This window comes from Macaca thibetana, chromosome 3, assembly GCF_024542745.1.
Source record: "Macaca thibetana thibetana isolate TM-01 chromosome 3, ASM2454274v1, whole genome shotgun sequence".
In the NCBI taxonomy this organism is placed as follows: Eukaryota; Metazoa; Chordata; class Mammalia; order Primates; family Cercopithecidae; genus Macaca; species Macaca thibetana.
In genome coordinates this window covers 152,865,156-152,884,634 of record NC_065580.1, presented here as the reverse complement: position 1 = coordinate 152,884,634, position 19,479 = coordinate 152,865,156, and the positions used below count along the sequence as shown (strand labels likewise).

At 57.6% G+C, this 19,479-nt stretch overlaps 1 protein-coding gene and 1 long non-coding RNA gene across 2 annotated transcripts in view; one reads left to right on the top strand and one right to left on the bottom strand.

Annotated features, from left to right (window-relative positions):
• Positions 1-4,558: 4,558 nt before the first annotated feature.
• LOC126950676 (uncharacterized) lies at positions 4,559-9,014 on the top strand. Its single transcript, XR_007724255.1, has 3 exons — positions 4,559-4,768; positions 7,187-7,285; positions 8,413-9,014. It is a non-coding gene; the product is annotated as an uncharacterized LOC126950676 (long non-coding RNA).
• A 3,105-nt stretch (positions 9,015-12,119) lies between these two features.
• Positions 12,120-19,479, bottom strand: part of ICOSLG (inducible T cell costimulator ligand) — a 13,582-nt gene continuing 6,222 nt past the window's right edge. Inside the window, 4 exon segments of the mRNA XM_050784471.1 lie at positions 12,120-13,703; positions 14,863-14,898; positions 15,785-15,907; positions 15,910-15,948. Of these exon segments, the coding sequence (XP_050640428.1) occupies positions 13,693-13,703; positions 14,863-14,898; positions 15,785-15,907; positions 15,910-15,948 (209 nt within the window). The 3' untranslated portion in view covers positions 12,120-13,692.

Below are 19,479 nucleotides of genomic sequence, written 5' to 3'. Positions count from 1 at the left end.
AATAAACTGTGGGCCTCACATAAAGGATTGTTACTTAAGGAAAATGCCCTTGGCCAATTCGTCCTGAGGATTGTTTGGACAAAACAGCATTTGTCAAGGTGGAACTTCGCAACAGGAAATGCAAAGATCCAGAAGATCCAGATAAATAATTTGGGCCGGGCACAGTGGCTCACGCCTGTAATCCCAGCAATTTGGAAGGCCATGGCAGGCCGATCACCTGAGGCCATTCTCCTGCCTCAGTCTCCCGAGTAGCTGGGACTACAAGCATGTGCCACAATGCCTGGCTAATTCTTTGTATTTTTAGTAGAGACGGGGTTTCACCGTGTTAGCCTGGATGGTCTCAATCTCCTGACCTCATGATCCACCCACCTCAGCCTCCCAAAGTGCTGGGATTACAGGTGTGAGCCACCGCGCCCGGCCTTTTTTTTTTTTGAGACCTACTCTTGCTCTTGTTGCCCAGGCTGGAGTGCAATGGCACGTTATCAGCTCACTGCAACCTCTGCCTCCTGGGTTCTAGCAATTCTCCTGCCTCGGCCTCCCAAGCAGCTGGGATTACAGGCACACGCCTCCATGCCTGGCTAATTTTTTTTATTTTAGTAGAGATGGGGTTTCACCATGTGGCCCAACCTCACTGCTCTTTAGACGCTGATTATAATGTATTAGCATGCTAAGAGACACTCTCCCCAGCACCAGACAGTTTACAAATGCCATGGCAACATCAGGAAGTTACCCTATATTGTCTAAAAAGAGGAGGATGGCCAGAAGCAGTGGCTCATGCCTGTAATCCCACCACTTTGGGAAGCTGAGATGGGCACGTCACTTGAGACCAGGAGTTCGAGACCAGCCTGGTCAACATGGCAAAACCCCATCTCTACCGAAAATAGAAAAATTAGCCAGGTGTGGTGGTGCACATCTGTAATCCCAGCTACTCAGGAGGCTGAGACATGAGAATCTTTTGAACCCAGGATTCGGAGGTTGCAGTGAGCCGAGATCACACGGCTGCACTCCAGCCTGGGTGACAAAGTGAGACCTGTCTCAAACAATAAATAAATAAATAAGTAAATAAAAGAGGAGCCCTCAGTTTCAGGAATTGCCCACCCCTTTCCTGGAAAGCTCATGAATAATTTGCCCCTTGATTAGCATATAATCAATAAATAACTATAAAAATAGCCAACTAGCAGCCCATACTTCTGCTCTGCCTATGGAGTAGCCATTTTTTTATTCCTTTACTTTCTTAATAAACTTGCTTTCACCTTATGGACTCTCCCAGATTCTTTCTTGAAGGAGGTCCAGGTACCGTCTTGGGGTCTGGATTGGGATCCCTTTGTGGTTAACACCTTTCCATAACTGCTGTTAATGGGAAAAAACAGACTCTAAAATATTTCACAGAGGTTTATTCTGAGCCTGTACATGTTACTGTGGCCTGAAGAAAACACAAACCCAGGAAGCCTTGAGTGAGTGGCCCTGAGGCGGCTGGGTTACAGCTTGGTTTTACTCATTTCAGGAAGACACAAGTTACAGGCAAAGACGTAAATCAGTGCGTGGAAGGTGCACACTGATTTGGCCTGAAAGGCAGGAGATCTTGACTTGGAGCGGGGTTTACAGGTCATAGGTAGGTTCCATGATTCTTTATTTTCTGAGACTGAGTCTCACTCTGTGTCGCCCAGGTTGGAGTGCGATGGCACGATCTCGGCTCACTGTAACCTCTGCCTCCTGGGTTCAAATGACTCCTCCTGCCTCAGCCTCCCGAGTAGCTGGGATTACAGGCGCAAAATCACCATGCCTGGTGAATTTTTGTATTTTTAGTAGAGACGGGGTTTCACCATGTTGGCCAGGTTGGTCTCGACCTCCTGACCTCAAGTGATCCACCCGCCTCGGCCTCCCAGAGTGTTAGGATTACAGGCGTGAGCCACTGCACCCGCCGGTTCCACGATTCTTTAGTTGACGGTTGGCTGAAAGTGTGAAGCTTTATCTACAGAGGTGAAGTCGGAAGGAAGGCTGGAGTTAAGATGACCGGCGTGGGGGCTGAGGCCCTTGTTTTGCAGATGAAGCCTTGTAGGTTGCAGCCTCAGAGAGAATAGATGGCAAATGTCTCTTTTCAGACCTTAAAGATGTCAGGCTCTCAGTTAATCTCTCCTAGACCCGGAAAGTCCTAGAAGGGGCAGTCCTGGCTGCACTCATGGAGATTCTCTACAGGTGCTAATTTCCCTGAGAAAGGATGGCTCTGGGGGGCCATTTCAAAATATGTCAAAGAAATATACTTTGAGGCAAAATATTCTAATTTCCTTCAGAGTCTGGCAATGCTATACCAGAGTCAGGCTGGAATTTGGTGTCTTATTGCCACACAGAGTGTGTTCCATCCGTCTTAGGATCCCGATTTTCATGTCAGGGCCGGCCAGCTGTGCCTCACCTCTGAAAGGGAAGGTTGTGGCTGTAAACGGCTGTAAAGGTCTGGCTGTTCGCCGCTTAAAAAGAAGCCGCGATGACAAGGGTGGGGTGTGGCAGAAAGAGAGTGAGCTGCTGGGCGTGGTGGCTCACACCTGTAATCCCAACACTTTGGGAGGCCAAGGCGGGTGGATCACGAGGTCAGGAGACCGAAACCAACCTGACTAACACGGTGAAACCCCATCTTTACTAAAAATACAAAAAATTAGCCAGGCGTGGTGGCGGGTGCCTGTAGTCCCAGCTACTCAGGAGGCTGAGGCAGGAGAATGATGTGAACCTAGGAGGCAGAGCGTGCAGTGAGCCAAGATCACGTCACTGCACTCCAGCTGGGGTGACAGAGCGAGACTCTGCCTCAAAAAAAAAAAAAAAAAAAAGAAAAAGAAAAAAGAAAGAGAGTGAGTTTTATTCTCCGTGCTAGCAAGAAGGAGATTGACCGGAACTCTTTCCAAAAATGGCCACTCTTCAATTTGTAAAGGGAAGCATAGAGGGGGTCTGGAATGCAGGAGAGGCAGGGGCTAGGAGGTGCCAGGTGACCTGCTCTGATGGCTTCTCTTGCGTTCTTGTTCCATCTGTTACATGAGGCAGCTGGTCAGACGTGAACAGGGCAGGAGAGGGCCCTCCCAACCAGGAATGTCAGGCGACCATCAGGATTGGTCGGGTGGCGGTTAACTGTCTCTCTAAAATAATAATTGGTCACAGCCAACGCCAGGGAAAGGCAGTCTCCCAACAGACAAAAAAATCCTGAAACTGGTGATCAGCAGCTTCCCCATAAGACCTCCGGCACTGGGTGAGTGGGCTCAAGCATGTGGATTAAAAGGCAAAACTGTGGAGTGTAACTGGCCTATGGCCTCCTAGGGACATTGACAGGTAAGGGAACAACGCCTCAGGTGAGCAGGTGCACAGCTCCAGTAAACACACAGCGCATGCTCCTCCCGAGTGCTGGCAGCCGCCGCACGTGTGGACAGCCCAGCCCAAGGGAAGAATCAGGGGAGAAAGCATGTCAGACCCCGGACGCGTGCCAACGTATACACCCAAATCGAAGGTCAAACCACACACTTGTCCTTCAAGTCACCCGCTCGGCCCCCTTCCAAGTGTCCTTTCCTTCCTTCCATTCCTGCTCTGAAGCTTTTTAATAAATGTCACGCCTGCTCTAAAACTTGCTCAGTCTCTCCTTCTGCCTTCTGCTCCTTGGTCGAATTCTTTCTTCTGAGGAGACAAGAGCTGCGGTTGCCGCAGACCTGTACGGATTTGCCACCGATCACACACTTCAGTGCCGTGTCACTTGGATAACTTCCACCACAAACACATCTGGGGAAGGGGCCGCGCCATCGCAGGTCGCCCCCAGATTACAAATCAATCGCAGTCAATCTTGCAGTGAATCTTTAGCCAGGAGTGAGCTCCGGCCTCAAAGTAACCCGCCTGCTGGGGAGGGAATTCCGGAGGTGCCTAGTTTGTGCCAGGATCTGGCCCCCGAAGCTTCTAAGGAAATAGATGACCAGATAGGTGAGCATGGTGTGCACTTAACCAGCATCCAGATAAACAAATGTGCACAGGGCCCGGGAGCTGCAGGTGGCAGAGGGAGGGCAGTGGGCTGACAGCTCGCTCCCAGGCTGGCTTTCAAGATGAAAGGAAGCACATCTGTAGTTTGCTCAAAGCTACGTCTTGAGACCGGGGAGAAAGGAGGAAAGAAAAGCAGTGTTAAAACGCAGCTCGAGGCTGAGCTGCTCGGGGACATAACGAGGCCTGTGTGGCCACCCGTGAGGTTTTCCAGGCTTCTCTGGGGTGAACATGGCCAAGCGGGGGTCACTTCAGTTGGCTGAGGACTTCGGGTCTTATTTTTGGTTTACACTGGCCTGGGATGGAACCGGGCAGTTCTAACGTGACCTGGGTGTGTACTGGTGGCTTCACTCACCCAGGGCAGGCAGGTGCCTGGAACCGGGACTCAGAAAGTGGCAGGAAGGTGGAGTGAGAAGATGGGGCTATTAGGGGCATGGCAGGGGCAGGTCAATCACCCCGAGGCTTCGGGAGCTTCCCGGCCTCTGGAAGGGCGGTGTGCTCGCCCTCCCCTGTGCACGGTGTTGATAACAGTGTTATCAGGAGCGGGAGTGTCCACTGAGCTGTGGCTTCGCCATGCCATACGAACACTCACAGGCAGCACTGCTGTCAGGAGGATGGAGGCTGGGCTGGGAGGCTTGTTTTCAAGGCCTCGAGTGTCAAACCCACAAACCGCAGAGCAGAACAGACTTGGCCGAGCAGATGAGGAGGGCCTCATCCTCCATCTCCCACCTCCATCCTCTTCCCAACTGAAGTCAGAGGCCGGGAGGTGGGAAGCCCTGTCGGAGGCGGGGAGGTGGGAAGCCCTGTCAGAGGTGGGAGGTGGGAAGCCCTGTCGGAGGTGGGAGGTGGGAAGCCCTGTCAGAGGCCGGGAGGTGGGAAGCCCTGTCAGAAGGGGGAGGTGGGAAGCCTTGTGGGAAGGTCAGGGGGGGGTGGGAAGCGCTGTCAGAGGTGGGAGGTGGGAAGCCCTGTCAGAAGGGGGACGTGGGAATCCCTGTCAGAGGTGGGAGGTGGGAAGCCCTGTCAGAGGTGGGAGGTGGGAAGCCCTGTCAGAAGGGGGAGGTGGGAAGCCCTGTCAGAGCCCTGTCAGGGGGAGGTGGGAAGCCCTGTCAGAAGGGGGAGGTGGGAAGCCCTGTCAGAAGGTGGGAGGTGGGAAGCCCTGTCAGAGGTGGGAGGCGGGGAGGTGAGAAGCCCTGTCAGAAGGGGGAGGTGGGAAGCCCTGTCGGAGGCGGGGAGGTGAGAAGCCCTGTCAGAAAGGTGGGACGTGGGAAGCCCTGTCAGAAGGGGGAGGTGGGAAGCCCTGTCAGAGGCGGCGGGGAGGTGGGAAGCCCTGTCAGAAGGGGGAGGTGGGAAGCAGAGGTGGGAGGTGGGAAGCCCTGTCAGAAGGGGGAGGTGGGAAGCCCTGTCAGAGGTGGGGAGGTGGGAAGCCCTGTCAGAAGGTGGGAAGGGGAGGTGGGAAGCCCTGTCAGAAGGGGGAGGTGGGAAGCCCTGTCCTGTCAAGGGGGAGGTGGGAAGCCCTGTCAGAAGCCCTGTCAGAGGGGGAGGTGGGAAGCCCTGGAAGGGGGAGGTGGGAAGCCCTGTCAGAGGGGGCCCTGTCGGAGGTGGGAGGGGAAGCCCTGTCGGGAGGTGGGAAGCCCTGTCAGAAGGGGGAGGTGGGAAGCCCTGTCAGAGGGGGGAGGTGGGAAGGGAGGCCGGGAGGTGGGAAGTCAGAAGGGGGAGGTGGGAAGGGAAGGTGGGAAGCCCTGTCAGAAGGGGGAGGTGGGAAGCCCTGTCAGAGGTGGGAGGTGGGAAGCCCTGTCAGAGGGTGGGAGGTGGGAAGCCCTGTCAGAAGGGGGAGGTGGGAAGCCCTGTCGGAGGCGGGGGGGGGTGGGAAGGGGAGGTGAGAAGCCCTGTCAGAAGGGGGACGTGGGAAGCCCTGTCAGAGGTGGGAGGTGGGAAGCCCTGTCAGAGGTGGGAGGTGGGAAGCCCTGTCAGAAGGGGGAGGTGGGAAGCCCTGTCAGAAGGGGGAGGTGGGAAGCCCTGTCAGAAGGGGGAGGTGGGAAGCCCTGTCAGAAAGGGGAGGTGGGAAGCCCTGTCGGAGGCGGGGAGGTGGGAAGCCCTATCAGAGGTGGGAGGTGGGAAGCCCTGTCGGAGGTGGGAGGTGGGAAGCCCTGTCGGAGGTGGGAAGGGGGGGGGGTGGGAAGCCCTGTCAGAAGGGGGAGGCGGGGGAGGTGGGAAGCCCTCAGAAGGGGGAGGTGAGGAGGCGGGAGGGGGAGCCCTGTCAGAAGGGGGAGGTGGGAAGCCCTGTCAGAGGTGGGAGGTGGGAAGCCCTGTCAGAGGTGGGAGGTGGGAAGCCCTGTCGGAGGCGGGGGGTGGGAAGCCCTGGAGGTGGAGGTGGGAAGCCCTGTCGGAGGGGGGAGGTGGGAAGCCCTGTCGGAGGCGGGGAGGTGGGAAGTCCTGTCAGAGGTGGGAGGTGGGAAGCCCTGTCAGAAGGGGGAGGTGGGAAGCCCTGTCGGAGGCGGGGGGGTGAGAAGCCCTGTCAGAAAGGGGAGGTGGGAAGCCCTGTCGGAGGCGGGGAGGTGGGAAGCCCTATCAGGGGGGAGGTGGGAAGCCCTGTGGGAGGTGGGAAGCCCTGTCCGAGGCGGGGAGGTGGGAAGCCCTGTCGGAGGTGGGAGGTGGGAAGCCCTGTCAGAGGTGGGGAGGAAGGGGAGGTGGGAGGTGGGAAGCCCTATCGGAGGTGGGAGGTGGGAAGCCCTGTCAGAAGGGGGAGGTGGAAAGCCCTGTCAGAGGCCGGGAGGTGGGAAGCCCTGTCGGAGGCGGGGGCGGGTGGGAAGCCCTCTCAGAGGTGTCGGGGGGGAGGTGGGAAGCCCTCTCAGAGGTGGGGGGAGGTGGGAAGCCCTGTCAGAAGGGGGAGAAAGCCAGAGGGGAGGTGGGAAGCCCTGTCAGAGGCCGGGGGGAAGCCCTCTCAGAGGTGGGGGGAGGTGGGAAGCCCTCTCAGAGGTGGGGGGAGGTGGGAAGCCCTGTCGGAGGCCGGGAGGTGGGAAGCCCTGTCAGAGGCCGGGCGGGGTGGGGGAGGTGGGAAGCCCTGTCAGAGGCGGGGGGGTGGGAAGGCCTGGGCCAGACAGATGATCCAAAGCCCTTGATTTTAGGTACCATCTCTTCAGTGTTTCTTGGCTGAGTAAACCAGCCCAATCTCTTTTTTATAAAGTGAGACCAGAGGTTGGCCTGAGAGTGAAGAGGAGTGAGGAATCTAGCTGTTCTAGGGCCCCGGGCTGTTCAGAATCCATTGCAAACCATTGGAAAGCAGGTTTGTGTATTTATTTAACTGCATCTTGTGGCTGGCCATTGTCTCTGTCTAAGCTGTCACCCAGCCCGGCTGCCTCCCCTGGGTCCCCACCTGACCTGCACACGTGCTGAGGACGAAAGCCTGTGTCCCCGACATGCATGGGAGAGCAGTGTCTTCCCAGGCCCTAGAGTGCCCGGCTGTGTGGGCAGCCCCAGGACATAGTCCTCTAAAGAACCTCATTGAGGGTCGGGGGTTGGAGGGGGCAGGGAGGGTGGGGCTCCAGGGTCTACTCCCAACCTTACAGCTTTTACCTCCAGAATCCCCAGGGTTCTGTCAGGAGGGTCCCTGAATGGCTTACAACAAAAACTTTGCCTATCCCTTTACCATTTGGGATGGTGCAGAACACCATCCCAAAATCAAGCAATGTGGATTCCAAGTTTTGCCTTAGGCCACACGGGATGGGGTTGCCCCCGGCTGGCAGACAGGACCTTTATCCCCATTGCCACAAGAGGATTCCCCTCTGGGGCCTCCCCACCGGCTGTGCCCTAAAATGGGTGCCATGTGCACAGCCCAGCAGCGGAGTCCAGGAGAGACTCCAGCAGGCAGGGGGCTGCTGCCCCAGGAGCACATTTCAGCATCTGGAAACTCCTCCCACTGCAGCTGCAGGGGAAGCGCCTGGAAGAGAAGGAAAAGAAAGAGGAGGAGGAGGAAAAGGAGGAAGAGGAGGAGGGTCGTGCCCACGCTCATGGCAAGCGCCACCCTGGAGCTTTCTGTCTCGGTCCAAGCACATCTACCCGCCCTTCCTCACTGCATTCTCCCAGGGGCCCCTGGCCGCACACAGGCGCTACCTGCATTTGCATAGAGGGACTGGGCCCTTGGTGGAGGGCCTGGCCTGCCCCATCTTGGGTCCTGGCCCAGTGCTGTGGCTGCCAACCTGCCCTCAGAGCTTCACGGGAACCGAGGGCCCAGGCTCTGAGCGGAGTCCGGGTGGGCCGGGGCAGCCCCTGCCAGAGAGGCTCCTTCCTGACGCGGCCCCGCAGGAGGAGAAAGTGTCAGTTCCTCTTTCAGGCCCTGTAGACAGGTGTCCAGGTAGACAGGAAGTTCCGGGGGTGATTTTAGCTCTAAGTCTGTTGCTTTTCTCCCAGCAGGCTGGCTTTACTGTGGTTGTCCCTGTGGCCGTTGGCTGACGTTGCTGAAATTCCAGGCCTCCAGAGTGTCCACACATCCACGGCGGGGAAAGCCTGTTGGAGACCAGCCACCACACCCTGCGGCTCAGGACCAAGCTCCTAAAGCCCAGAGGCCTGCCCTGGGAGCAGTCCTCAGCCAGGACTCACTCCTGAGAAGAATGAGAGGGGAAGCGCCTCCAGGCCAGGATGCCAGCTAGCAGCGCCCTCCAGTAACGTCCTGGAGGAAGCATCTCATTCGTGCCAAACTCACTAATTCTAATTCGTCATCATGATTCTTCACAATGAAGAAAAACTCCAAGCCAGTGCCTTCCTGGGGCATGGCAGGCCTCCCTCTGGCCTGAGTGGGCAGCTGTGCCCAGACCTGGGCTCTTCCAAAGGCGCGCGACGGTCCTGCACACAGCTGGGTTGTGCTTGAGGCTTCATTTACAGTGGAGGCGGAGGGGTTCCTGGGGTTCCCCCATCATCAATCATTTCATCGTTGATACTCTCATCATCGCTAACTTCATCGTTGATACTTTTTTTTTTTTTTTTGAGATGGAGTCTCGCTCTGTCGCCCAGGCTAGAGTGCAGTGGCTCGATCTCAGCTCACTGCAACCTCCGCCTCCTGGGTTCAAGTGATTCTCCTGCCTCAGCCTCCTGAGTAGCTGGGATTACAGGCATGCACCACCACATCTGGCTAATTTTGTACTTTTAGTAGAGACGGGGTTTCTCCATGTTGGTCAGGCTGATCTCGAACTCCTGACCTCAGGTGATCTGCCCACCTCAGCCTCTCAAAGTTGGTCAGAGTTTGAAACGAGCCTGACCAACATGGTGAAACCCTGTCTCTACTAAAAATACAAAAATTAGCCGGGCGTGGTGGTGCACACCTGTAATCCCAGCTACTCGGGAGGCTGAGGCAGGAGAATTGCTTGAGCCCAGGAGGCGGAGGTTGCAGTGAGCAGAGATTGCGCTCCAGCCTGGGTGACGGAGCGAGACTGGCTCAGGAAAATAAAATAATAAAATCTCTTGCCTTTGGAGTCGGGCATGAAATCTTCATCCGTGAGTTTTCCACCGGGGCAAGGCGGGCCACTGACCACCCTCAGCCTGGATGGATGCTGGCCCCCTGAGGGTCACCAAGCTTTGCCAGTGCTCCCTGGCCTGTGTGGGGCCTGGCTAAGGGCGAGGGTGACAGGAGTGCACTGTGTCTGGGGCTGAGCAGGACTTGCAGTGCCTGGGCCCTTTGAGCCTGGTGACTCCTGAGTCTGACGCCATCACCTGTGTGGGCCGACGCCAGCACCTTCCACGTTGTGCCCCTGTGTTTGCTGCTGGTCTCCAGGAGTGGCCGCTTCTCCATCAAAGAAGACTCCAGTCTTCAAGCCCATGGCTTCCCCCAGACCCCAGCCCGGCCAGAGAACAAAGGCTCCATTTCCCCTCCCTTGCAGCTGCGGTGGTTGCCACCACATGGAAGGCCCAGAGGAAGGAGGTCTGGAGTGGCCTGGAGTTGCGGCCTCCCCAGGCTACGGCCAGGACCGCCAGGAGGAAGACCCTTGCAGGCTCTAAGGTTAACACTGCCAAACCAAGTCCTGCTCCTGACAGGTTGGGTCAGGATGAGGAGGAGTGGTGGTGTCATGCATGGGCACCTGAGGTCCCTGGCTGCTACAGCACAGAGAGGCCCCCACAGAAGGACGCCGCAGGTGCTGGAGCTCGCCCCCTGCATGGACAGCTGCAGTCTGGGCAGGGATGTAGGAGCAAAGCTGCAGGCCCGGCCCATCATGGAAACTCAGACCGGCAAGGCATGGAAGGACGTCACCAAGTCCATGTGGGGGATCCTGGGGACAGCATGGGGAGTGGGAGGGGGGACAGTGGGGAGGAGGGAGAGCTGGGGGAGCCTGGGGACAGGATGGGGAGTTGCCGGGGGGAGGGGTAAGGTGGAGGGAGGGCAGTGCAGGGAGGACAGTGGAAGAGGGAGGCAGTGGTGACAGTGGAGAGGGAAGACAGTGGGGAGGTAGAAGGGAGGAGGGTAGGACAGTCCAGCCCCCATTGGCAGGGGCAGCTGGGAGAGCAGGCCCTGCCTTTGTGTGCCCCAGGGCCTGGGCCTGCCTGGTTAAGAGTCCGTACACTCCCAGAACTGGAGCTTCTCAATGTGGCTCTTGCAAGGTGAGCCCACACTCCGCTGGGGGCAACGCAGGGGACCCCGTGGTCCTCCCCAGGAAAAGTGTGCTTTGCCCTGCCACAGAATTTGTGGCAGAAGCCCCTCCCTTGAGCTCAGGCCGCACCTCTGGCCACTGAAGACAAGGAGATGCAGAGAGGTCTCTGGAGTCTTACCCCCCAACCCCGCACCCCTACAGCAGGGGCAGGGCTTGGCAGCCTTCTTCGAGGCGCCCAGGCCTGGACAGCTATTCCAAAGCCACAGCTGCCCTCCCCAGGGTAGGTCCCTTGGTCTTAGGAGTGTCCAAGCTGCAGAGCCCAGTAGACAGAACCTGGTTCCAGCGCCTCACTTTACAGTAGGGGAAACTGAGGCACAAGCACAGTGCTACCTGGCTCAGGGGCCAGCAGGCAGCCGTTTCCCTTCTGTCTCCTGCCCTAGGGACGGACCGCCCCATCTGCCAGCCTTGACTGGAGCCTCCCTGGTGGCTGTTTACTGCACATCTACTACGTGCAGGATGGTGCAGCTGGTGAGAGTCCCCTCTCCTCTTCCACAGACCGGCAAGGTTCCCGAGCCCTGTGGCAGGCAGGACCTTTGGCTGGAGGTGGATGTGCAGGGCAGGGTCTCTGAGGGGAGATCCCGGACTGTGGACTTGCGGGTCGACGCTTCTCTGTGTTGGGGCCTCCTGTGTCTGGTAGGATGTTGAACAGCATCTGGGGCTTCCACCCACTGAAGCCAGGAACAGCCCCTAGCTGTGACAACCCAAAATGCCTCCAGACCTGGCCTCATGCCCCTCGTGGGGGGACAGAACAGCCTGGTGAGGGCAGGGCCCCCCGACCAGGAGTGGCACCTGTTCCTGCTCAGACCACAGACAGCTGAGCTGGCGGTGCCCAAGACTCCCTGCACCCACCGAAGCCACAGGACACAGGCACCATTTGCATCTTACTCTCTTAAGTCAGGTTTCTGGAGATGGCTGTCACAACACTGGAATTCAGCCTATCTACAGCACAGGAGAACGAGGAAGCTGATGTCTTGGGCTGAGAGGGGCAGGTGTTACAGGGTGGGTCTTACAAATCCCACCATGCAGGGCTTCTGAGGGGGACTTTGGGGACCAGCAGGGAGGTGAGACTCAGGCACTAACCCGCAGAGGGCATGGCCCTGGACGCGCAGTGGTGACAGCAGCCTCCAAGTGTCCCCTGGGCCCCAGGCATGAGGGGTAGAAGCTTCTGGGGCTCCTGCATCTTTCCTGCCTGTCCCCTGGTGAAGGAAAATCACCTCCAATGGGAAAAGCTGGAGCCAGACTCCCTCTCCCTGCAAGGGTGTCGCCATCCTGCCCGTGAGGTCCCTGGGCCCAGGGCACCTCCCGGGACACCCGAGTGGTGATGCACCACCCTCAGTCCTGGGGCTTAGGACCTCTGGGTGCCCCCGCAGCTCTGTCCTGGAGTCACTTCACAGTCACCGCAAATGGGCACCACACCCCGCTTTCCAACGCCCCACATTTCCACACCCAAGCAGCTCCTTGTCCCTGCCAGTCAATGCCCGGTGATGACAACTGTACTTTTACAAACACCACACATCTTCTAATGCTTTCATGTTAAAAGCAGGAGTGGATTCACTTAAAGGCCCAGGTAGGGACTTTTTTCGTAGAAAACCAATTTCTTGTGACAAGTACTAGAACCTCATTGTAACCATGAGCCCTCACTCCTCATTTTGTTGTAGTCTGGGTCTGAGAAGTGCAGGCCTCACACAGCTGTCAGTTTCAAGTGACCAGGGCTGTAACAGGTCCTGGCTGACCCCAGGAATGTCAGGGACTCTGGGAAGGAAGGAGGAGGGGCGTTTGCCCATAGCCCCGGGGTAGACACGTGTCCCCAGGGCCAGGCCAGGCCATCTACTCCATCTCCCTGGGGCAAGTGCACCCTGGGTCACCTGGTAGTGTCCTTTCTAGCCCTCCTGGAGACAGTCAGCAGCTGATTCATTCCAGGCACTAGCATGGTGCTGGGGCATGTCAGGACCCAGGGCCACACCCCTCAGCAGTGGGCCACCCTGTCTCCTGCGCCCTTGGGACTGTTGAGCTCCGAGGAGCCTGGTGCTGGGGTCGGAGGTCTTCATCAGGACCCTGGGGACCCTCATGGTTGAGTGGGGTGGGGCTGCTGAGGGCAGCGGAGGACGGGGGAGCCACCCCTCACTTTGGGGATCACTGCTGTGGTGACAAGGGGGACCGTGGTCACCAGGTGATGCCCTCTCAACTTCTGCTCAGGACTCTGGGGATCGTGTTGCCAGGCCTGCACCTACTGGACATGGGCATCTCCAGCCCTGCTGGGCTGTGCCCAGGGCTGTGTCTTTCTCACTGCAGAGCCAAGAGCCCTGGCAGCCTCTACAGCTGGCCAAACACGGCCCTGGCACAGCCTTTCTTCTGGCAAACTCCACCAGCGCCTCTTCCAAAGGCGGCTCAGCTTTTCACCAGAACAGCCGAGGGCCACTGTTCCTCCCGGGGAATGTGGCAGAGGACAACGAAGCCCAGTGGGGCCTTCCAGGGGCTCCTTGGTGTGGACGGCTGCCTACACTTGTGGACACGCACATGTGTGGGTCCTGTGGCCTCCGGGCAGGAGGTAGGTTGGGAGCATCCAGGGCAGAAGAGCTCCTGGGACCGTGCCTCCTGCAAACAGCCTCGCGCGACCCCAGCAGCACAGAGGCCGTCCTGGAAGAGTGGACACCCAGAGTCGTCTTCTGAAGCCAACCACCCTTCAGTCTCAGGGCCCCGCATCCCATGGGAAGACCCACAGTAGGTCTGGGGTACTGGGAAGAGCCTGGCGTTGAATCTCGCATGCTCCGGGTGGAAAGAGCCCATCACCAGTCCCTTCCTGTGAGTGACTGGCAGTGACAGTGGGGATTTGCCTTTGGTGTGGATGACGATTTTGAAAGGGCCTCATTCCAGGATCACAGACAACGCCAGCAGTTTCTCCCTGGGATCCAGCAATGGTCCTTCTGGGGGTGGCCCCAAGTGCTCCCCTGCAGTCTGGGAGGCACCTGTGCGAGTCCATTCTCAAGCTGCCACCTGGCCTCTCATGGTGGCGTCTCACGGAAGCCCTGTCCACGCTCTGGGCGGTGAGCTCCGGTCAAACATGGCCTTGGAAGGGAAGTGAAGAGAGAGGAACATGAAGCACCCCTTTCCATTCTGCAGGCAGACGTCGGTTTTCTCAGGACTCAGCTTGGTGGAAACAAAGGGTTTAGAGCTTCGGAAACAGCCACCTGCACAAGGCACTTCGACTGGCTCTGGTAGGAACAGGCTGGCCGTGTTTTCAGCAAGCTGTGTTCCTGTGTCATCTGGACGGGCTGACCTGGCCTTGGAAGTGAGTTTCTGCAGTCAGCCATCCGCTCGCCGGGGTCCACAGGTGACACCACAGCGTGGTGGCTGTGCACACCCTGAGCCCACTGTCCCCAGGGAACCCCTGCTCATGGATGGCAAACAGGGCTCAGAGGGGATCCTGGTCCATGGCGGGGAGCCCAGCTGGCCTGCCTGCGAAGCCAAACGCCCCTTGCAGTCAGAGGCACCTGCCAGGTAGGTGACTGTGTGTGGACATTTTTCCCAAATTGGACAGGAATCCACATCTGTGTTGCTCCTGGGACTGAGGGGCACACCTCCACCAGGAGACAGGGAGCCGCCCGAGAGCTGCAGGAGTGGCTGCTGCAGAGAGAAGCCGGCAGTGCCTGGACCTGCTCCGGACATCCTGGTAGGGGTGGGCGCAAGTGCCTGGACCCCCTCTGAACACCCCGTGGGGGCTGGGTACTAGTGCCTGGACCTGCTCTGAACATCCCGTGGGGGTGGGTGCCAGTGCCTGGACCTGCTGTGAACATCCCGTGGGGGTGGGCGCCAGTGCCTGGACCTGCTCTGAACATCCCGTGGGGGTGGGCGCCAGTGCCTGGACCTGCTCTGGACACCCCAGTGGGGGCTGGGCACCAGTGCCTGGACCTGCTCTGGACACCCCGGTGGGGGTTGGGCGCCGGGGAACACAGGGGTCCAGCACTCGTCTCTCTGCTTCTGTGTGTGTTGGGAAAATCCCATTGCAGTGTGAGAAAGTACACACCAGGATGCCATCCCATGCCAAGGGGAGGCTGCAGGAAATGCCGTGCGTGCCATCGAGGGCTTCACTGCGTCTCCGGGAGCAACAGTTGTGCAAGGCAAAGGACTTTTGCCTTTTGAAAGTTTTTTGACAATCTGAAAGACAGCTGCCAGCCAAGCCTCCCTCAGGCACCCCAGAACCTGCTGCTTCCCATGGCAAACTCACCAGCGAGCTCTGGCTCCGGCCTCACAGCCCAGACACCTGGGGGACAAATGAAAATGGTCAGGGCAGCAGCGGTGGGGGTGTCCCTAAAGCTCCTGGTGCTCCTGAGCTCTCAGTAGCCCCCTAAACGCCCTGCTTGGAAGTCTCCCCGAGGCTCCCAACTCCAGGCGGGGAAAGCACTCATAGAGGAGGGGCTCCCCAGGCCGCACGGCTTTTGAGGACGATCCTCTTAAAGGAGTAAGTGCCTGGGAAGCACTTAAAATGCTTCGACCTGGCTCTGGGGCACCTCTGTGGCCTGGCCAGCCAGCAGTGGCATCATGGCCATGGAAGATGTTTCTGGGATGACTGAGATTGGCCACAAATGGGAGAGCCAGGGGCAGCCCACAGGAGCTGCCCCTACTCTGTGGCCACTGTGCCTGCACCCCACTGACTGCCACCCTTGGGGGGTCTGGGATGAGTCCCCCCGTCCCCGTCATCAGGACTATCACCGCAGCCAACGTTTGGGGCTTCCTGTGCTACTGCGTTCTGCTGCTGTGTCTTACGTGGCTGAAACACAGACCTCCGGGCTCTGTCGCGGAGCTGGTCAGAGTCACAGACCCACAGCGCGGGTGTGCTTGAGGCAGCCTCAGTGGCTTCCCCGGAAATGGCCACCGGCCGGCCTCTACATGCAGAAGCCGCCCTCCCCACCCAACCTGCAGGGCAGACTCCACAGCGCCCTTCGGGCTTGGCAGTGTCAGGAACGTCAGAGATGCTGGGTTTCAAAACCACTTCGTGGGAGAGCTCGGGTTGCTAAGGCTCATGAGTGCTGATGCTACCACAACAGTTTCAAGCTAAATCAGTATCAGTGAGGGAAGTTAAAGCAGGCAAACGTTCACACCAACAGAACAAACATTAACATCCACAATATGGGGCTGTCTCTACCCACCTGCATAGCTGCGGCGGAGCCATCGGTCCCTGCACACCCAGCCTATGGCCACCGCCACGGCCACAAGCAGGCACAGGACAGCCAGGACGCTCCACGTGACCTCGGTCTTCTCGCGGGTACTGCTGGATTCTCTGTGATCTTGTCTCTCTCTCCGATGTTGTTTCCTATAAGAAAAAGGTAAATAACCCGACTTAAAGGATCTTAGAGGAAAGGGGTCTTTTTTTTCATCCTTGAGTAGAAAGTATTGCAGGGAAGTATTTATTCCAGAGAACTTTCCTGACATTCTTTTGAGGTTTTAAAAACACCAGGCTGATGAGAGGAGGGTTTTCTCCTGCAGAGGGGCTTCATTTCCTGCAGGGATCTTGTTCCTCCCGTCCTACGTGGGAGAGGCGATAACCCCAACCACAGCCAGGGGACCACAGGGCTGGGTGTGACGGGAAGCACGGGTTCTTACTGGATTTTTAAAAATCAAGGTGAGGCCAGGCACAGTGGCTCACGCCTTGTAATCCCAGCACTTTGGGAGACCAAGGCGGGCGGATCACCTGAGGTCAGGAGTTTGAGACACGCCTGGCCAACATGGAAAAACCCCATCTCTACTAAAAATACAAAATTAGCCAGGCGTGGTGGCGCATGCCTGTAGTCCCAGCTACTCTGGAGGCTGAGGCAGGGGAATCGCTTGAACCCGGGAGGTGGAGGTTGCCATGAGCCAAGATCGGGCCACTGCACTCTAGCCTGGGCGATAAGAGCGAAACTCCATCTCAAAAAAAAAAAAAAAAAGAAAGAAAGAAAAAATCAAGGTGAAAGTCACATAACATAAAATTAACCATTTCATTTTATTTATCTAGGTTTTGAGACAGGATCTTGCTCTGTTGCCCAGGCTGAAGTGCAGTGGTGTGATCATAAGTCACTGCAGCCTCAACCTCCTGGGCTCAGTCAGTCCTCCCACCTCGGCCTCCCAAGTAGCTAGGACTACAGGCGTGCACCACCAGGCCTGGCTATTTTTTTTTTTTTTTTTTTTTTCTGTAGAGGTGAGTTCTCACTATATTGCCCTGGTTGGTCTCAGGGCTCAAGTGATCCTCTTGCCTCAGGATCAAGTGATCCTCTCCTAAGTAGCTGTAACTACAGGTGTGCACCACCGTGCCCAGCCAAAATGAGCCACTTTAGGCTTTTTTTTTAGACAGAGTCTTGCTCTGTCGCCCAGTCTGAAGTGCAGTGGCACGGTCTTGGCCCACTGCAGCCTCCGCCTCCCAGGTTCCAGCGATTTTCCTGTCTCAGCCCCCCGGGTAGCTGGGATTACAGGCACACGCCACCACATCTGGCTAATTTTTGTATTTTTATTAGAGACAGGGTTTCGCCATGCTGTCTAGGCTGGTCTCAAACTCCTGACCTCAGATGGTCCACCCACCTCAGCCTCCCAAAGTGCTGGGATTAAGTGTGAGCTACCGCGCCTGGCCCAAAATGAACCATTTTAAAGTGAACAATTCAGGGCGCCAGTCCAGGCCGGGCGTGGTGGCTCAAGCCTGTAATCCCGGCACTTTGGGAGGCCGAGACGGGCGGATCACGAGGTCAAGAAATCGAGACCATCCTGGCTAACACCGTGAAACCCCGTCTCTACTAAAAAATACAAAAAAAACTAGCTGGGCGAGGTGGCGGGAGCCTGTAGTCCCAGCTACTCGGGAGGCTGAGGCAGGAGAATGGCGTGAACCCGGGAGGCGGAGCTTGCAGTGAGCTGAGATCCGGCCACTGCACTCCAGCCCGGGCAACAGAGCAAGATTCCGTCTCAAAAACAAAAACAAAAACAGGGTGCCAGTGCAATCGTAACCGCTACTTAATTCCAGAACCTGTAACCCTCGAAAGGAAACCGTGTCCATGAGCAGTCACTCCTGCCTCTTTCCCGTCCTCTGCTATCCTTCTGGGCAGTTCATCGGCGAGAATGTCCATTTCACGGACACGTGAGCCCCTGTGCCAGCAGCAAGAAGGACCAGATCCAAATGAGGGGGTCCCGGAACAGCCGGGGCCTCTAATTTTCCTCTTAAATTTTTTTTTTCATTTAGTGCTTTATAGCACTCCCTTAAAATTTCACTTTTAAAACTCTAGTTTGGGTGTGGGGGCTCACACCTGTAATCCCAGCACTTTGAGAGGCTTAGGCAGGAGCCTCGCTCGTGTCCAGCAGTTTGAATCCAGCCTGGGCAACAGAGTGAGGCCCCATCGCTATAAATAATCCAGCATCAGCCAGGCGCAGTGGCACGTGCCTGTAGTCCCAGATACCCAGGAGGCTGAGGCAGGAGAATTGCTGTCCTCCTGCCCCTGGAAGCCTCTAGTTTGCTTTCTGTCTCGGTGGCTCACCCTATTCTGGACACTTTGCATAAACAGAGTCCCACAGGCTTGTCTCAGGTGTCTGGCTCTGTCACTCGCATAATGGCCTTGAGGTTCTCCACGCCGCAGCGTGCACCAGGACAGCTGCTTCCTTCCTTTTTCAGGCTAATTCTCCCCTGCATGCACGGATCACTTTTGGTGCATCGGTCCACCCACGAGGGACACTTGGGTGGTTCCTGCCTTCTGGCTGCCATGAACATTCACGGACAAGCATTTGTTTGAGTCCTTGTTTTGCATCCTCTTAGCGATAACCCTAGGAGAGAACTGCTGGGTCCTACAGTGTTTCCATGCTTAGCTTTTCGAGGAACTGCCACACCGTTCCCCACGGCAGCTGCACCCTTCTGCTCTTCCACCGTGATGCACAAAGGCACCAATGCCTCTGGTCTCTATGTGCAATGACTTTGCCCCTCCGAGAGCCATCCGCACTGGCCAACAAGCAGCAGCATCCCCCGGGAGCGTGTTCTGAATGCCTGGCACGTCTCCAAACACACCTGGAGAAACCACCTGGACGGTGCTCAACCTTGAACCTCCGAAGCTTTTAGACACTGTCCTGATGCCAGGTGCCAGCCCAGAGCTTCAGGTCCAATGTGTCTGGGCATGGGGGTTTTCATAGGCTGCCCAGATGACCCCACTGTGTAGCCAGGGTTGAGACGACGGCCCTGGGAGAACCTTCTGCTGCCACCTGGGCTGTTCTGCGGGGAGTGTGCTGGCTGAAAGGCAGCGATCAGAGGCCACTTTGGGAGCAGCCCCTCATCCTGCTGCACGCAGCTCACAGACTCTGAATGTTGAATCACAAGGGCTGAGCCCTGATTTCAAGGAGAACGTCGGCTCTGCGGGATCCTGGCGGCCAGGCTGGGCTTCGAGGGTGTGCACCTGTGCAGGCTTCTGGGGTTGAGTTCAGAAAGGCCGGCAGGAGGTGCAATGCTTGTGGTCACTGTCTGGAATTCTTAATGCTTCCAAAACAAGGAGCCCTGCATTCTTGCTCTGTGCGGGACCACACGGTGAGTCCTGCTGGCAGCCGCTTTCCTGTAGCCAGCAGGACCCCAGGACCCCTCCTCGATCATCTCCTGCCTCCACCTTCTGCCTCTCATCCTGACACAGGAGATGGGGACACAAATGGGGAGGTCCTGTGGCCTCTAGGAAGGAGTCCCCGCAGAGGAACCCCTTCCAGAGGGCACCCTTTCCCCAGGGAGGGGCTGGGCCAGCAGTCATGCCCAGTGGGATTCCCGTGTGTGGGGGCTTCAGTCTTCTCAGGGGACACATGCCCAAGAGGCAGGGAGCTTGAGGGGGGCTGCACAGGTGTGGGCTTCCGTCCTGGG